Source organism: Boleophthalmus pectinirostris, unplaced genomic scaffold (genome assembly GCF_026225935.1).
Source record: "Boleophthalmus pectinirostris isolate CB_2022bp ecotype Guang Dong unplaced genomic scaffold, ASM2622593v1 HiC_scaffold_5, whole genome shotgun sequence".
Lineage (NCBI taxonomy): Eukaryota > Metazoa > Chordata > Actinopteri > Gobiiformes > Gobiidae > Boleophthalmus > Boleophthalmus pectinirostris.
Window position 1 is genome coordinate 11,186,787 of NW_026571404.1, and position 16,038 is coordinate 11,202,824.

Below are 16,038 nucleotides of genomic sequence, written 5' to 3' on the forward strand. Positions count from 1 at the left end.
AGGTCTAAACCAGGACTAAACCAGGACTAAACCAGGTCTAAACCAGGACTGAAACCAGGTCTAAACCAGGTCTAAACCAGGACTGAACCAGGACTAAACCAGGTCCAAGCCAGATCTAAACCAGGAAACCAGGACTAAACCAGGACTAAACCAGGTCTAAACCAGGTCTAAACCAGGACTAAACCAGGATTAAACCAGGTCCAAGCCAGGTCTAAACCAGGACTAAACCAGGACTAAACCAGGTCCAAGCCAGGTCTAAACCAAGACTAAACCAGGACTAAACCAGGTCTAAACCAGGACTAAACCAGGTCTAAACCAGGACTAAACCAGGTCCAAGCCAGGTCTAAACCAGGTCCAAGCCAGGTCTAAACCAGGACTAAACCAGGACTAAACCAGGTCCAAGCCAGGTCTAAACCAAGACTAAACCTGGACTAAACCTGGACTAAACCAGGTCCAAACCAGGTTTAAACCAGGTCTAAACCAGGACTAAACCAGAATTAAACCAGGTCTAAACCAGATCTTAACCAGGACTAAACCAGGTCCAAACCAGGTCTAAAAAAGTAAATCAAATCAAGTAATCCAAAGTATTCATATTACATTACTCACCTAAAGTAATTTAATGGATTACGTTACAAACTACATTTTGGGGTCTGTAATCTGTAATCTGTAGGGGAATACATTTTAAAAGTCACCTTCCCAACACTGTTTCCAGATACTATATATTGGCAGTTTTGTTGCTGCCCCAAATTAAAATCTTCCTGTGACAAAAAATTGACTGTGATTTTGTCGAATTGTGAAAAGTTTTATTGAGTTTGGGAAAATATCAGAATACATTTATATTTTTGTGCAGAAAGAACAAAAATGAAGCTGTTTGCTGCAGGTGTTCCAGTCAGTAGGAGCAGGTAGAGGGTGCTCTTGGAAAAAAGGATCAAAACTAAAACACAACGGATTCCAGGCACTCCAAAAAAGTAAAACAATTTAAAAAATCGCACGAGGAAAAATATAGTTAAAAGGCCTTTATTTGAATAGCCAAAGCCAACATGTTTCGATCTTAACTGGTCTTCATCAAGTTATTTTTCCTCGTGCGATTTTTTAAATTGTTTCTACTTTTTTGGAGTGCCTGGAATCCGTTGTGTTTTACCTTTATATTTTTGTTTCTTAAAATAAAATGGCAAATATTGGTAGGGACTATTTTGTCTTCCCCAAATATTGGTTGTGACATGTCCCCACCGTCTCTATGCAAACTTACGTCCTTGACAACAAGACCAAACGTTTCACTTAGACATTAGACGTACCCCTGCTTTAATTACTTACTATTAAAGTGCCTATGACTACTCATTTGACTACAATTAAGATCTTTATATTTTCACTAAATATTTGACAATTTTTTCCAGTTGGACCATTTTTTAGGTTTAAAATCGTGAGTGTAAATATGAGAAAACATCTTTATTTTGGTGAAATAGTGTTTAAAGTACATTTGGCCTAACCTTTGGATAGAATTCTCCGTATATGTCATGAATATGTTTCAGAACTCTCTACTTCTTGTAGTTTTCATAATAATTTTCAACATTTCTTCGCAAACTGTTTCTTGATTTGTGTAAAACTAAAAAGGTATTTCCCTACGAACTAGTCCAGGGGGAAAACCACAAACAGGAGCACCTGAGGGAAGAGCTTAGGTTACTGTCCTGTCTGAATCTGGACCAAATCAGCAGAGGGGAAGTCTCATTTGGGTTTGGTGGAGGCAGAAGTAACAGGTGAACCATCCAGGCTCCAGAGTTGGACAACAGAGAAAATGAGGTAAGATAAACCTAAAGAAAGGTTTGTCTAATCAATCAATTCTATCACACTGCTTTCTATTTGTTTTATTTTACCTATTTATTTTCCATTTTTTTACACTATTTGTTAGACTGTTTATACTTGATAACCAGGACCTGAGTTCAGTGTCTTGTTTCTGTGTATTTGTGTGTGTGTGAATGGTTTCTTGAGCTTAAAGCACTTAGGCAGATAATATTATATACGTTTATTTGGTGTGGACTGAACGTTTTGATTAATGTATTGGAGATATTGTGGGTGAAGTGTCTGATTCTGCTTGGTTTCCCAAATCTGCCGAGACTGGACTTTGTTAAGGTGGTATGGTCCAGTTCTAGCAGTGGTTTAATCAAGATCTAGTCCAGGTTTAGTTCTGGATATGATTTCAGTTCAGTTCCAATTTTGATGCGGTTGAAACGTTCTCTGTGCTTTTTATTGAATCATTATTAGTTTATTATTAGAATACACGAATCACATACTAATGTACGTGTCTTCTATTGTCTTAATAGAAATGAGAAGGTCAGTTGTTATCTGAGTTACTGTGATCTTTTGTGCAATGAGATGAGGTAGCAGTTCGGGAAACAACGAATGATACTCTCAAATTTGATCAAAGACACAATCTGATACTGCGGGGACTCCACCCATACTTGTTACAATATAAAAGCTTTGAAACAGGTCATTTGATAATAAGTTGATACTAATTGCCTGGTAAATCTGTAATGACATGCCCTCTGTTGTGTCTCAAGCCTGGACAAATGTGATCATGCAATCAGATTTGTTTTGTTTTTTCTTTTAGTTATGTGAATGAAAGAGTTTATTGCTCACCCGTTTACAACAACAACAAAAAAAAGGGCCATCTTTGTTTTCAGACACGAAGCTCAGAACCTGAACACAGCAGGTCTGACTCACTTAACAAACACCAGCTCATTCAGGCAATTTACGGGGTTTCCATCCTCTGTGCTGCAGTGAAATCTTCCACAGTTAATTTAAAAGAGAATGGTTTTAATAGATCCATGATAACAGCTGTGTGCTATAGGAGATATGGCAAGTTCAACTTCAAGTGTGCATTTGAGGATTAGAATTGAGACACAAAGACATATCATTTTCAGACGTACACAAGTGTTCTAATCCCCCAAGCAAAGGCTGAATTTTAAAGTGAGAGAATTTTGTACCTTATTAATTATGTATGTTTAACTTTTTGTTTGTGTGTGTTTTTCAGGTTACTACTCGTGTTGCTCTCATGTTTCAGGCTGAGTGAAGCAGGTGAGTTCACTGCTCATTTCTATAAACAATTTAGGGCTGGGCAGTGAACAGAACAAAATAAATGGCAGGTAAATGAGCTTCAGTGACTTGTACCAGTGATGATTCCAGAGGACAAACCTCTAGATTTCTTGATGGCCTTGTCCAGTTTCTCCTGCTCTGTGATGCTGCTGCTCCAGCAAACCACACTGTACAGGGATGCCTGGTACCACAACAATCATAGAATTTGTTCTTGTTAAAATTTAAATTTAACCTTTATTTAACCAGGAATATTCCCAGTGAGATTAAAAAGCCTGGCCTCGAAATGAGTTTCCTTCGCAGGGTGGCTCTGCGCTCCCTTAGAGATAGGGTGAGGAGCTCAGTCACACGGGAGGAGCTCAGAGTAGAGCCGCTGCTCCACGTCGAGAGGAGCCAGCTGAGGTGGCTCCAGCACCTGTTCCAGATGCCTCCTGGGCGCCTCCCTCGGGAGGTGTTCCGGGCATGTCCCACTGGAAGGAGGCCCCGGGGAAGACCCAGGACACGCTGGAGGGACTATGTCTCTCGGCTGGCCTGGGAACGCCTCGGGGTTCCCCCAGAAGAGCTGGAGGACATGTCTGGGGTGAAGGAAGTCTGGGAGTCCCTGCTTAGACTGCTGCCCCCGCGACTCGGCCCCGGATAAGCAGAAGAAAATGGATGGATGGATTAAAAAGCTATTCAAGGGAGTTGAGGTTAAGAGGCAGCATTTCAATACACAAATAAAATATCAATAGCACAGAGTAAGAAAAGCAAGAGCACAGTAAATTTCCAGTCTTGCAACATATTCAAAGCAAAAGGCTCAGCGCGGTCAGAGAGCAACAACTCATCATGATTATAAATGTAGGAAGGCAGTAAACCGCTCTGGTTTGCTCTGCTCTTTGCTCTGTCCCAGTCCTTCCTGTACAGTGCATCTGTGTTGGGATTACAGTCCAGTTTGATGAACATCCAGGTGTTTGTAGGAGTCCACTCTCTCAATGCCCCTTCCCTTCCGCTGTGAGGGGCAGTAGAATGGCATCTGCAGAGAACAGAGCTCTCACAGCACTGCCTGGCCTCTCCTGAAGGGACAGAGAGCAGTGCAGGTAGGTAAGGTAGAGGTTTGAAAAGGCATTGGTACAGGGTTTTGTCCAGCTGTAAAGGTGAGGTCATGTGCTGTTTTCAACCCTTTGATCTTATAATACATTTATTGACAGTCTGACTGTTTTCCTCTTCTTTCTTTTCCAGTATTAGACTCAAAGAAATGCGCAAAAGCAGGCGTGCTGTGCCACCCTCAGGCCGACTGTCTCAAAGTGCAGACCGACTATGTGTGCGTGTGCCAAATGGGTTATCAGGGCGACGGGACGGTGTGCAGTGACATCGACGAATGCTCCAGTGGACTCAACAACTGCCACTCCAAAGCCCGGTGCAACAATACTTTAGGAAGTTACGTTTGTGAATGTCTAAAAGGATACACAGGAGATGGACAAAACTGCCAAGATATTGACGAATGTATTAAGGAGAACGGAGGTTGCCACGAATATGCCATTTGTACCAACACTGAAGGAGGGAGGAAATGCAGTTGTAAAAATGGATTTACCGGGAATGGTTTTTTATGCAATGACATCAATGAATGCGCAAGTCAGCGAACGTGTCACTGGAACGCAACCTGTACGAATAACCCTGGATCTTACGTCTGTACCTGCAATCCAGGTTATAAAGGAAATGGGCACTATCTTTGCTTGGATGTTGATGAATGCTCAGACACTCCTGAGATTTGCTCTTCGTCTCTTGGCTACAACGGCTGCAAAAATCTACCGGGGACTTTCCAATGCACCTGCAGCACTGGGCTTGAAAGTAACGGACAAATATGTGAAGACATTGATGAGTGCACGACCCAGAGGTGCAGCTCGTACGCGCTTTGTGAGAATACAAGAGGGTCATTCACGTGCACATGTAAGAAAGGTTTTGACGGAAATGGGATGACCTGCGTTGACATAAACGAATGCGTCGATGGGTCAAACAACTGCGATCCGAACGCCGCTTGTATCAACCGACTCGGAACGTACGAATGTTCCTGTCGCGATGGTTTTCTCGGCGATGGGCGAAAATGTGATGACATAAATGAATGCGAAAACCAGGACCTTTGCCCCTCTTTCACAGATTGCGTTAACACACCTGGATCATACTATTGTGACTGTGGAGTTGGATACGTCTTCAATAGTTCCAAGTGCATAGATGTTGATGAATGTGAAAAGGGACTGTGTAGCCCTTACGCTACTTGTCAAAACTCAGCTGGTTCGTTTAGATGCCAGTGCAAAACAGGCTATAATGGAGATGGTTTTCGCTGTGTGGACATAGATGAGTGCTCACTGTCTCTTCAATGCCACCCTAAAGCGATCTGCCTGAACTTACCTGGCGCCTACAACTGCACTTGTGAGGCTGGCTATAAAGGGGATGGACTGACCAAATGCGACGATGTAGACGAATGCTTAGCGGACAATGGCGGGTGCAAAAACAAAGCAAGCTGCGTCAACACTGAAGGATCTTTCTATTGCGTTTGCCCTTCTGGATTTTCTCTGATTAATAAAATGACCTGCTTAGATATAAACGAATGTGAGAAACTAGAAAATCCTTGCGGAGTGAATGAAGAGTGTAAAAACATTGACGGGTCATTCGAATGCAATTGTAAAGCTGGATACTACCGCCCTCCAAGTAGTAAAAATTGTGTTGATGTGAATGAATGTGAAAAAAAACCATGCCACAAGAATGCAACCTGTCAGAACACCGTAGGTTCCCATACTTGTAGGTGTAATCAAGGATTTGAAGGCGATGGTATCACATGTGAAGAGGATGGATTTACAAAGTTAATGAACCTCATCAAAGAGAGGTTCACTGCATTTGTCCACCACGTAATGGGTACCTTCATTGTTTTCCGCCCACTTCACATTTAACTTGGCCCCATTACACCGCTGCTTTTTAAAATTCATGTCAGTAACAGCTTCCTAATGTATATTTCTTCCTATATTTTAGCCTACAAATAGTACTTTCTAAAATTAACAAAATAAAGTAACATGTTTCTGTTCCACGATGTACTTTGAGGATGTGATAAAAAAAAATCAACCAATACATTTGTTTATTTGTGATTTGTTTTTGGGTCTGGGGTCCTTGCCCTATGAAATTTTGGGCAATTCAGAAGTAATTTCTTGTGTTTTAAGGCATTTTAGACAAGAGGAAAGCAGGTTATTAATGGGGTGAAAGTACAATCAGGTCTAATTCTCTCACATATTCCACATGAAACTTCCTTTATTATTAAATTGCGTGGATCCCTGCAATAGACCATAACTTAAACAGTTGTATGGCAGAATGAATGACGAGGTAGAAAGGGACAAATGCTGCTTTTTCGTGCAGAAGAGAAGATGCATCTCTGGACTCACTCAGGCTCGGACTGGTAATCTATACAACCGGGAAAATGCCCAGTGGACCTGTCCAGAGGAAAAATGCCATGGCTGAATTTTGTTCCGAGTTTGCAGAGTGGATGTTGAGGATTTGCTGGATTGGTTTTGCATGCACAGATGTAAATTATTTGTAATGAAACTTGCACGAATAAGGATCGCTGTCAAGGAAATGTAAACCGTCTTCGCTGGGATGTTGATGAATGTTCTTATCTTGGCTCTCGACATGCTGCTTACTTTATTTAATATTTCACAATCTGTGTGTCATTCATTCATTCGTTTTTCAATATAAAACCAAAAGTAAGAAAACGAATAAACGTTTGTAATGTTTTCTTCATTATTTGTCTTCAAAACCAAAATGAAAAAAACGGATGTTTCGTTTCCCATTTCCGTGATTTAAATTGCAATGCCGGACTTTTATATGACATACTATATACGGACTGAACTAGGACTAAACCAGGTCCGGGAACAGACCAGAACCAGACCGGGACTGAGACCAAGACTTAGACCGGAACCAGACCAGAAGTGAGATCGGGACTGAGACTGGGACTGGGCCCGGGACCAGACCAGAACAGAGACCGGAACTGAGACTGGGACTGAGACCGGGACCAGACTGGGTCTGAGACCAGGACTGGGGCTGAGACCAGACCAGGACCAGACCGTGATTGAGACAGGAAATGAGATCAGGACCAGACCGGGACTGAGACCGGGACTGAGCCTGGGACCAGACCGGGACCAGATCAGGACTGAGACTGGGACCGAGACCAGGACCAGACCAAGACTAGTTTAGTCCTGTTTTAGTCCTGGTTCAGTCCATTTGCAACATTGAAACGGGAAACGGTCGTTACTTGTTTTTTCCATTATTAATTTAAACAAAAAATCAAAAACTGAAAAAAATGAATTGTTTCTTCATTTTGGTTTTGGAGACAAATAATGAAGAAAATAGTTGTTTTTTTCATTTTCTTATTTTTGGTTTTATATTGAAAAACAAATGAACGAATGACACATGGATTCTTCACATATGCACCCAGGACTCAGTGTATTTGTAATTTCAGGGTGCAGTTTTTTCACAAACTTGCATCTCTGCAGAGAAATCACTCTTGGATGGAAAAACGTTTTAAAACTTTACATTAAAACTACTGGAAACTTGGGTTTGCATTCCCCAAGCAAACCACAGACTACACAGACTGCCACCATGTTAACTTTAATATATTTCATTTTATTCCGAGACATTTTAAATAGCTACATGTTAAATAAATAAGAGCTCACAATACCCGTTGTATGCAGGCAAATATTGCTATAGACATATTTAGTACCTCATCAACTCTTACCTTTTCTACATACTTTACCCTTCATTCATCTATTCTTTTTACCATCTTAAAATAATATCACACCTTCTAAATATCCCATAATGCATTTCTCTTTCAATACCGAGCTGGAGTTTTGCCACTTCCTCGAGTGTTTGTACATCATTAACATCTGATTGCTCAGTAACTACAGCACACAACTACCCAAGCTCACCCGGTTACAGCTTTAACTTAATTTACCTTTTACTACGCTGCAAAAAATTATATCCACACACAATGTAGATTAAAATGACTTGACTTCATATTATTTATCTTTAAGGTGCACTGTGTAACTTTGGTGGAGAGCCAGCCCCCTGCATGTCTCAATGGAAACGTTGCTTTGGCACAGTATGGCATTTACGGAAGCCCTGAGCGGCAAAAAAAAAAAAAAAAAAAAAAAAGCAACACATAATTTGTTATTTGGCTCCATTTTCAAAGTGTTGTTTTCTTTCCCCCCAAAAAAATTCCTACCTTTTTTTTTTTTCCCCAAAAACTCAAAAAAAAAATAAAAAAATAAATCACTATCAGTCAACTACTGTACTGGTAAAACATAATTGATTTTAGATTTTTTGTTTTCATCAGACACATCAACAGTAAAAAAAAAAAAATAAAAAAAAACTTCTAAAAATTGAGCCCAAATGACAACTCAAAAAAAAATTAATAATAATAAAATAAAATATTCACCTGTGCTAAACTTTGGCATTTAAACTAATATACTGGCTCTAGAGTGTTTGATTTTTTAGATTTTTTTTTTCCATCAGTCACAAAAAAAAAAAAAAAAAAAAGAAAAAAAAAGAAAAAAAAAAAGAAAATTACAGTCCAAAAATGGAGCCCAAATGACATCTTTTTTTTTTTTTTTTTTGGCTTGCCCCTCAGGGCTTCCGTAGATATTAGATGAAACAGACAGCGTCATCAGACCAAGTTACAGGTCAGATCTGTTGAGAGGCGACGCCATGGAGACAAGCAGATGTGTGCATATACCCTTCATACGAAAAGTTACATAGTGCCTCTTTATTAAGTTGAGTAGTTTGAATAGTTTAGGTCACTGGTTCTTTTCTTCTTTCTTTTCACAGCAAGTATCACCATTGATAATATATACCACAACTATATCAGGCCTAAATTGGGGCTAAATATGGTCTAAAATGAGACTAAAGTGAAACTAAACCATGGCTACAATAGTCCTAATGATTAACCCAAATGACAAAAACACAAGCACTAAATCACTAAATAAAACAAATGCTCAAACTGCAGAGGACTCACCAGAGGGAGTGGAATATATAGTTTGGCTTTTCTTTGCTTGATTGACCCATTTGTCTTGTTTCACAGTGTTTCTGACTTGCTCCAATTGTTTTAATCTACATCTTTCTTCCCCTTTGGCTTAGTTTCCTTGGTTCAGCAATTATTTAAACCTGATATAGTCCTGTTCTAGATCTGATTTAGATCTGGCGATTATCAATTTGCAAAATAATTTCTTAGGAGGTCGAATTTGAGACCACTGATCGATATAAGCTGTCGAATTTCATCAAATCAAGCTCCATATTCTGAAGTCAAGGCATTTAAATCCTTACTAGATATCATTTTTTACGACTTAGTTTTTATGATACAAGATTAAACTTTGTACAGGAATGTTCACAGAGATGCACTTTACAGCAGAGTAGAAAATAAAAAATAAAACATTACCTAAACTACTAAAACATCTTCTTAAATTAAAATTATAGTCATAGTAATTTGGCTTATTAATAATTAATTCATTAGTAAGAGTACAAGTGTCAATGCAAAGCAGATCTGCAAAACTGATAAGGTCAATAACGTTACAGGATTGATTACACATTTCCTGATAAACAATATAAGACATAACTATATATGCATCACGAATTTCGGACTGATGGTCATCGCGCAATTCATACTGGGAAGGATTTTCCGAAAAAGTGAGCATCAAACCACCATGTTTGTTTTCCCAGTGGGATGCGTCTATTGACAAAGCTGATCTTTTCAAGTCTTTTGAACCATATCGCTTTTGTTTCTGGTTCTGATATTGTCATATTTTAGTTATGGGATTCAGACATCGTAATTGTGTGGTTGTTGAATGTCCGAACAGCGGAAAATGGCTCGAGAAACAGACTTCGGAAGTTTGAGAACTCTATAAATGCAAAAGGGAATCAGATCTGTGTGACTGCAAACCTCCGTTCAAACTGCTTCCCTTCCCAACCGAATCGAAAAATAGGGAAAGGTGAAGGTGATGGGCAGGATTGATCCACAGGAAGGACAAGAAAGGAAACCTGTGGCTGCCTAAGAAATCATCCCAAGTTTGCAGTAAACATTTTGTATGTGGAGCGCAAACAAATCAAAATCCCAATTCTTCACTCAACCTTGATTACGAACTTAAAAAGACAACGCCAAAGCGAAAGACACCAGCTGTTCACCACCTTCCACTGCAAAGCGACCAAGACGTGATGTTGCTGTAAAACCACAAGAACAAGAAAGCGCGAACTCAGCCTGTTTGTCTTCTGCACTTCTCGCTTAACAAACGGGATCCCTCTTTGTTGTTGCTCCACATACAAAATGTCCACTGCAATGATTTCTTAGGCAGCCAAAGGTTTCTTTTTTCATCCTTCCTGTGTATCAGTCCTGCCCATTGTCTTCACCTTTCACTATTTTTCTATTCCACTGGGAAGGGAAACAGTTTGAACGGAGGTTTGCAGTCACACACATCTGATTCCCTTTTGCAGTTATGAAGTTTGCAAAATTCCGAAGGCCATTTTTCACTGTTAGGACATTCAACAACCACACAATTACGATGTCCGAATCCCATAACTAAAATATGACAATATCAGAACTAAAAACAAAAGCGATATGGTTCCAAAGACTTGAAAAGATCGACTTTGACAATAGACATATCTCACTGGGAAACAAACATGGTGATTTGATGTTCACTTTTTCGGAAAATCCTTCCCAGTATGCATTGCGCAATGACCGGAAGTCCGAAATTCGTGATGCATGTATTGGATTAGACTGGAAGACATTACACATTTCATATCTGCATGTGACTCCACATGTTGTAGTTGTTTTATCAGACAGTATTTTTTAGCCTAGACGAAAAGAGATAAAGTTACGTCCAGTTGCATCTGATTTCAAAGATGGGAAGCTTTGCAAAGATAGTATTTATATTTCAATCTACTTCTTTCTTCTCATTAAAGAACACGGAATAAAATCCAGTTATTGACATTATGATTTAGAAATTAGAATTAAATTAAGATTACAGTTACATCTGCAATGCTTTATACAAAGATCTAAAAGTCTTTATCTCTGTAAAAGTATTACTATTTACAAGTGACTAAATCATATACTATTTTTAACATTTTAAAGAATAATTATCCCAACAAGCACAAGCAACAAATGTCAGCAAATGTACGAAATAAAGCAACAAAACAATAAAATATCACAGCTGCAAAAATAAAATAAAAAAGCTACAATGTCTTCATATCCACTGCACCTTTTCAAGCTTTTCATGTTCACCGTTTCTTCTTCATTTCAGCAAATTTAAACCTCTATACCTGATTTATTTTTATGTATTTGAGAAATTCTGGTCTTGCCCCAGATCAAATAAATTTTATAAGCAGCCATTGGGGTCAAAATAAGTCCACTGTGACCTGTCTGGTTCTGATTAAGAGCATTTTATTGTCCGATATTCTGGAAGTGAGGAATAACTTTGGACGACTGCAAACTGTTCACGTTTTTAAGAGGTACAGTGCCCTTTTTACAGTACAGTAACTTCATTGTCTTTCCATAAAATAATGTTGAAGTGTTTAGTAAATACTCTTGACCCTATTTTATTGTAAAGTTTGTTACTCACTGAGCAAATGTTTTGACGTCTCTTTTGTTTGTAAAACAATTAAATCGTCTAACCAGCAATGACTGATGAGAGGCTTAGGACTTCAGTCAATAAACCACTCAGCTCAAATAACACACTGCAGATTAAGTAAGACATTATAACAACCGAGTGTCCCTAGACTAAAGAAAACATCATCTATCAACTTCCTACATGTTGGGCATTTTGTTACGGGGGCGGAGCTTTGTTCCACTGGGAGAGCCACTGGGGAGGGGCGACAAACGCAGATTAAACCAGGACTGATCCTAGGACTGAACCAGGAGGATTAAACCAAGATTAAACAGGACTAAACCAGAACTGAACCAGGACTTAGTGTTGGGACGGGCCAGAAGGTGCGCCCGTGTAAACCGTATGGTGACCGCGGGGGCGAAAGAACCAGTGCAGAGCTCCGCCCCCCACGGAAAAAGCGCAGCCGTCGCCTGATTGCACTTCGCGGACACCCAGCTCCGGGGGTATGGGGTTCTCCCTCTCTCTCAAGTCCAAGATTAGTCCTGGTATAGACCTAGTATAGTTGGTTTAGTCCTGGTTTAGTCCTGGTTTAGACCTGGTTTAGACCTGGTTTAGTCCTGGTTTAGTCCTGGTTTAGTCCTGGTTTAGACCTGGTTTAGTCCTGGTTTAGACCTGGTTTAGTCCTGGTTTAGTCCGGGTTTAGACCTGGTTTAGTCCTGGTTTAGTCCTGGTTTAATCATGGTTTAGACCTGGTTTAGTCATGGTTTAGTCATGGTTTAGTCCTGGTTTAGACCTGGTTTAGACCTGGTTTAGTCCTGGTTTAGTCCTGGTTTAATCATGGTTTAGACCTGGTTTAGTCCTGGTTTAATCATGGTTTAATCATGGTTTAGACCTGGTTTAGTCCTGGTTTAGTCCTGGTTTAATCCTGGACTCGGCTGTCTTTACCTACTCTAAGGGGAGGCTCACATTCACTCAATTTGAAAACCCCTGTTTTAGAAGATTTTGACCTATAAATTATTTTTCTATCAGGTTGTGGTTAGGGTTAAGATTAGGGTTGGTTTTAGAACTGTTAATATGTTTCATTTTAGATCTTGGGACATGGAAATCTAGTCCTGCACCTGTAACGAAATGCCAAACATTTAGGGAGTCCCATATGGACTTGCAACTAAATCTTCTTTCTGTATGTGTGTATTGGAGTTAGAGCAGTGTGGGTGCCTTGCTGGGACGCCCCATAGCAGGAGGGGATTTGCTCCGTAGTTCTTTGCTCTTGAGGCTGATCGGCTGAGCCACCATCAGGGCGGGGGCGGAGAGGTGGTGGGCTGCGGACTTCTGCTGGTGCGCGCTGTTTATGTAACTGGAGATGAGAAGAGTCACCTCCCGAATCTGGGACAAACAAAAACAATTGGTCACATTTTATAAGTCATGCAAGTATACAGTATTTCCTATGTTTATACTATGATTTCCAATGGATAAAAACATTAGTACCTTGTAAATTTGACTACCTCACATAGGTTAAACAGAAATTGTATCTCACCTTAGAGGCGTCCATAGAAAATAAGTGTTTCTCTGAAGGTTTGTCTTTGGTCCCGTTGGTGCTCTGTCCCACCACCAACATGAGGTCCTGCTTATGCCCTCCAAAAGTCAGCAGGTTTTTGTAGGAGTGAGACACCACTGGTTTCTATGGAAAAATACAGAGCAGTAAGGATTAGAAACAGCAACTACAACCTATTTCTTACTGAGATGGATTTAAAGGTGCATGTTGTGGCTTTTATTAAAGAAGTTCCACCCCGTTTGTCTCCAGGGACTACAATTTTCCACAGTATGGCATTAAACTTATGGATGGAGAAAATACTGTGGAAAGGTAAACCTGCTCACAGTTTTAATGTTTTTAAAGGTAGTAATAAAAACCTTTTTGGTATAGTTTAGTTGAGTTTATTTATTTAATGAGACAGGGACAGTGCACAATATACATAAACCTTAACAGGAGAGATTCTTTGTACCAGGTTGTATTTCCACCTGTAGTCTCTGGGTAGGTTCACTGATTGATTGTATTTAATTGACCTCTGCTTTTAGTTATCAGATATTCTTCCTGGAGAGCTGTGTAGCATGTTTTGGGTCGATGAGAGAAACAGGAGCGCCCAGAGGAAACCCATCCACACACGGGGAGAAACATGCAAACTCCACACAGAAAGAAATATAGAATTAATGCTAAACTGCAGGCTGTTCCAGGTAAAGCAAAAACATATTCATGGAGACAAACAGGCGACAGAGTCTTTACATAGTTCCTCTTTATACAAAAATCACAATTTTACCATTGAGTTGTGCTCTAGGACACTGACACCATCTTCATGAACAGCCAGCCACACACGTCCCACCTGCCCCGGAGACGCACTCACCCACTATAACATACACAGATATGTATTTTCAGCAATCAGTATCAACTAATATAATCAATACTGAGTCACTGTAATGTCTTGCATTGACTCACAATCAGTCACTGTCATTTATGGTGCTGTGTTTATGTTGTGTTTATAAACGCAACTAGGGACAGACATAGAAAATTAGCCTTAGATAAAATGTTGTAGTGTGACATGAGTTCATAAATCAACTTAAATCAACTGATGATTTTTTACACAATAACCCCCCAAACTACCAATAAAAAGAATGGCTATAGGTGCAAGGGCTGGGAATCATTAAAAAGTTGCTGATACGATACACATCTCGATACATAGGCCAGGATACGACACATATCTTGAGTTTTCGATATGATATATTTCAAATTGATTTGATATGGTTCAATAAAAAATAATGGCTAAATCATGGCTGTGACACTAAAAGTCTTTGTTAAACCACTTTTTGTGCAAAGTTAATATGAAACACACCAATTTTAATCATCAAAACAGTGAAAATGCCAAATGTGTCGCATAAAAGAGTTTCCTTCCTCTGAACAAGCAACAAAACTGCAGCGCTGTAACAAAATAATTTAGTAAAATATACCTAAAAATACTCTTGGAGATATATCGATACAGTGGCCCACAATATCGATATTGTATCAGTACATTCAACTATACGATATATTGATATATTGATATTTTTGCACACCCCTGATAAGTGCCCACTTCATACACTTGACTCTTTGTTGTTTAATACATACTAGAATAAACAATATAATCTGTAAATTTGCAAAGCTCTCCAGATCTGAACCAGGATCTTGGACAGGGGCGTCTTGCTTTCTGTCTCTGGTTCAAGTGTGTAACTCACTTCTGCCTCAAACAGCTTGGCTCCGAAGAACGGCCACTTCCTGGCGACAGTGAGATAGATCCGAACACACTCTGATGAACTTCGACCCCGGAGAGACGCCCATCGAGCCGCCAGCCGCTGCAGCAGTTGTCTGATGGAAAACACGCAGCAGATAAATATACTGTAGAGAATAGATATTTAAAAGAGAACACTTTTAACAGCCTTAATAAAACATGAACTTAGACTTAATTCATAATGAACAAACAGTTTATTAAGACTGATTCAGGTTTAACCCTAAATCTTGCTCCTATACTCCTATAATAACTACATTTTATAATTAAGATGTAGTTATTTTTAAGTCCACTCTTGCCCGTTCACTGTAAAAATACAATATTATTTGAGAAATGCTAAAGCCTTCTGTATTAAAAGTGATATTATTTGTATAACTTTATGCTTTTAAACATTTGTGTTTGTACCTGAGTTGTTCATCAGAGAGGGACCTTCTGTAGTGTTTGGGGTAGAACCTCTCCAGAACCTGCTTGAGGGTCTGAGTGGATTTGGTGAGCGCTGAACCAGGAGCGGAGAATGGACGCTCAAAATCACCAAACTCCACCTGAAAATGCATAAAGTATATAGCATAGAACACAGTTACCTTTTACTTTAAAAAAGAAAACAAACCAAGGCAAATTTGGAAAAGGAACTCAGGCTGCGTTCTTTTATTCATCCCCAAGAGAAGATTCTTTTTGTTACAGACATGCAGTTGACCAGCAGAAGAAATTATACAAAAATAAACTATCTACAAGAAAACCAAACCCCCCCCCAAAAAAATACTTTGTTGACTAGGTTTGATTATACACAGAGGCAATACTAGTAATTGAAGTTTTCATACCTAAAATATCCATAAACATTTTGATATACCGTCTTTTCTATTAGATGCACTCTTAAGCCTCTAACCCCATCAAAAAACGACTGCGTGCCGCACAATCCAGAGCGCCCTATACACAAATCCACTCGGGTGTCCCAGCACGACTTCAGTAAACTACAAAGCCGCACCACCCGCAGCGCACGCAAACACACACGGAGCAGACAGCGACCGCACAGC

The 16,038-nt window shown here is 39.7% G+C and overlaps 2 protein-coding genes across 2 annotated transcripts in view; one reads left to right on the top strand and one right to left on the bottom strand.

Moving 5' to 3' along the window:
• The first annotated feature begins 1,792 nt into the window (after nucleotides 1-1,792).
• Nucleotides 1,793-6,086, top strand: LOC129411604 (latent-transforming growth factor beta-binding protein 2-like). The gene is made up of 4 exons (XM_055162944.1): nucleotides 1,793-1,797; nucleotides 3,029-3,072; nucleotides 4,083-4,163; nucleotides 4,306-6,086. The coding sequence occupies exons 1-4, from the start codon at nucleotides 1,793-1,795 to the stop codon at nucleotides 6,009-6,011; spliced, it is 1,836 nt and encodes a 611-aa protein (XP_055018919.1). The 3' UTR covers nucleotides 6,012-6,086.
• A 6,499-nt stretch (nucleotides 6,087-12,585) lies between these two features.
• The window catches only part of plekhh2 (pleckstrin homology domain containing, family H (with MyTH4 domain) member 2), a 42,264-nt gene continuing 38,811 nt past the window's right edge, over nucleotides 12,586-16,038 (bottom strand). The window contains exons 26-30 of the mRNA XM_055162647.1: nucleotides 15,413-15,549; nucleotides 14,958-15,087; nucleotides 14,009-14,095; nucleotides 13,231-13,374; nucleotides 12,586-13,079 (exon numbers count right to left, since the gene is read on the bottom strand). Of these exons, the coding sequence (XP_055018622.1) occupies nucleotides 12,894-13,079; nucleotides 13,231-13,374; nucleotides 14,009-14,095; nucleotides 14,958-15,087; nucleotides 15,413-15,549 (684 nt within the window). The 3' untranslated portion in view covers nucleotides 12,586-12,893. The remainder of the gene's footprint in view (nucleotides 13,080-13,230; nucleotides 13,375-14,008; nucleotides 14,096-14,957; nucleotides 15,088-15,412; nucleotides 15,550-16,038) is intronic.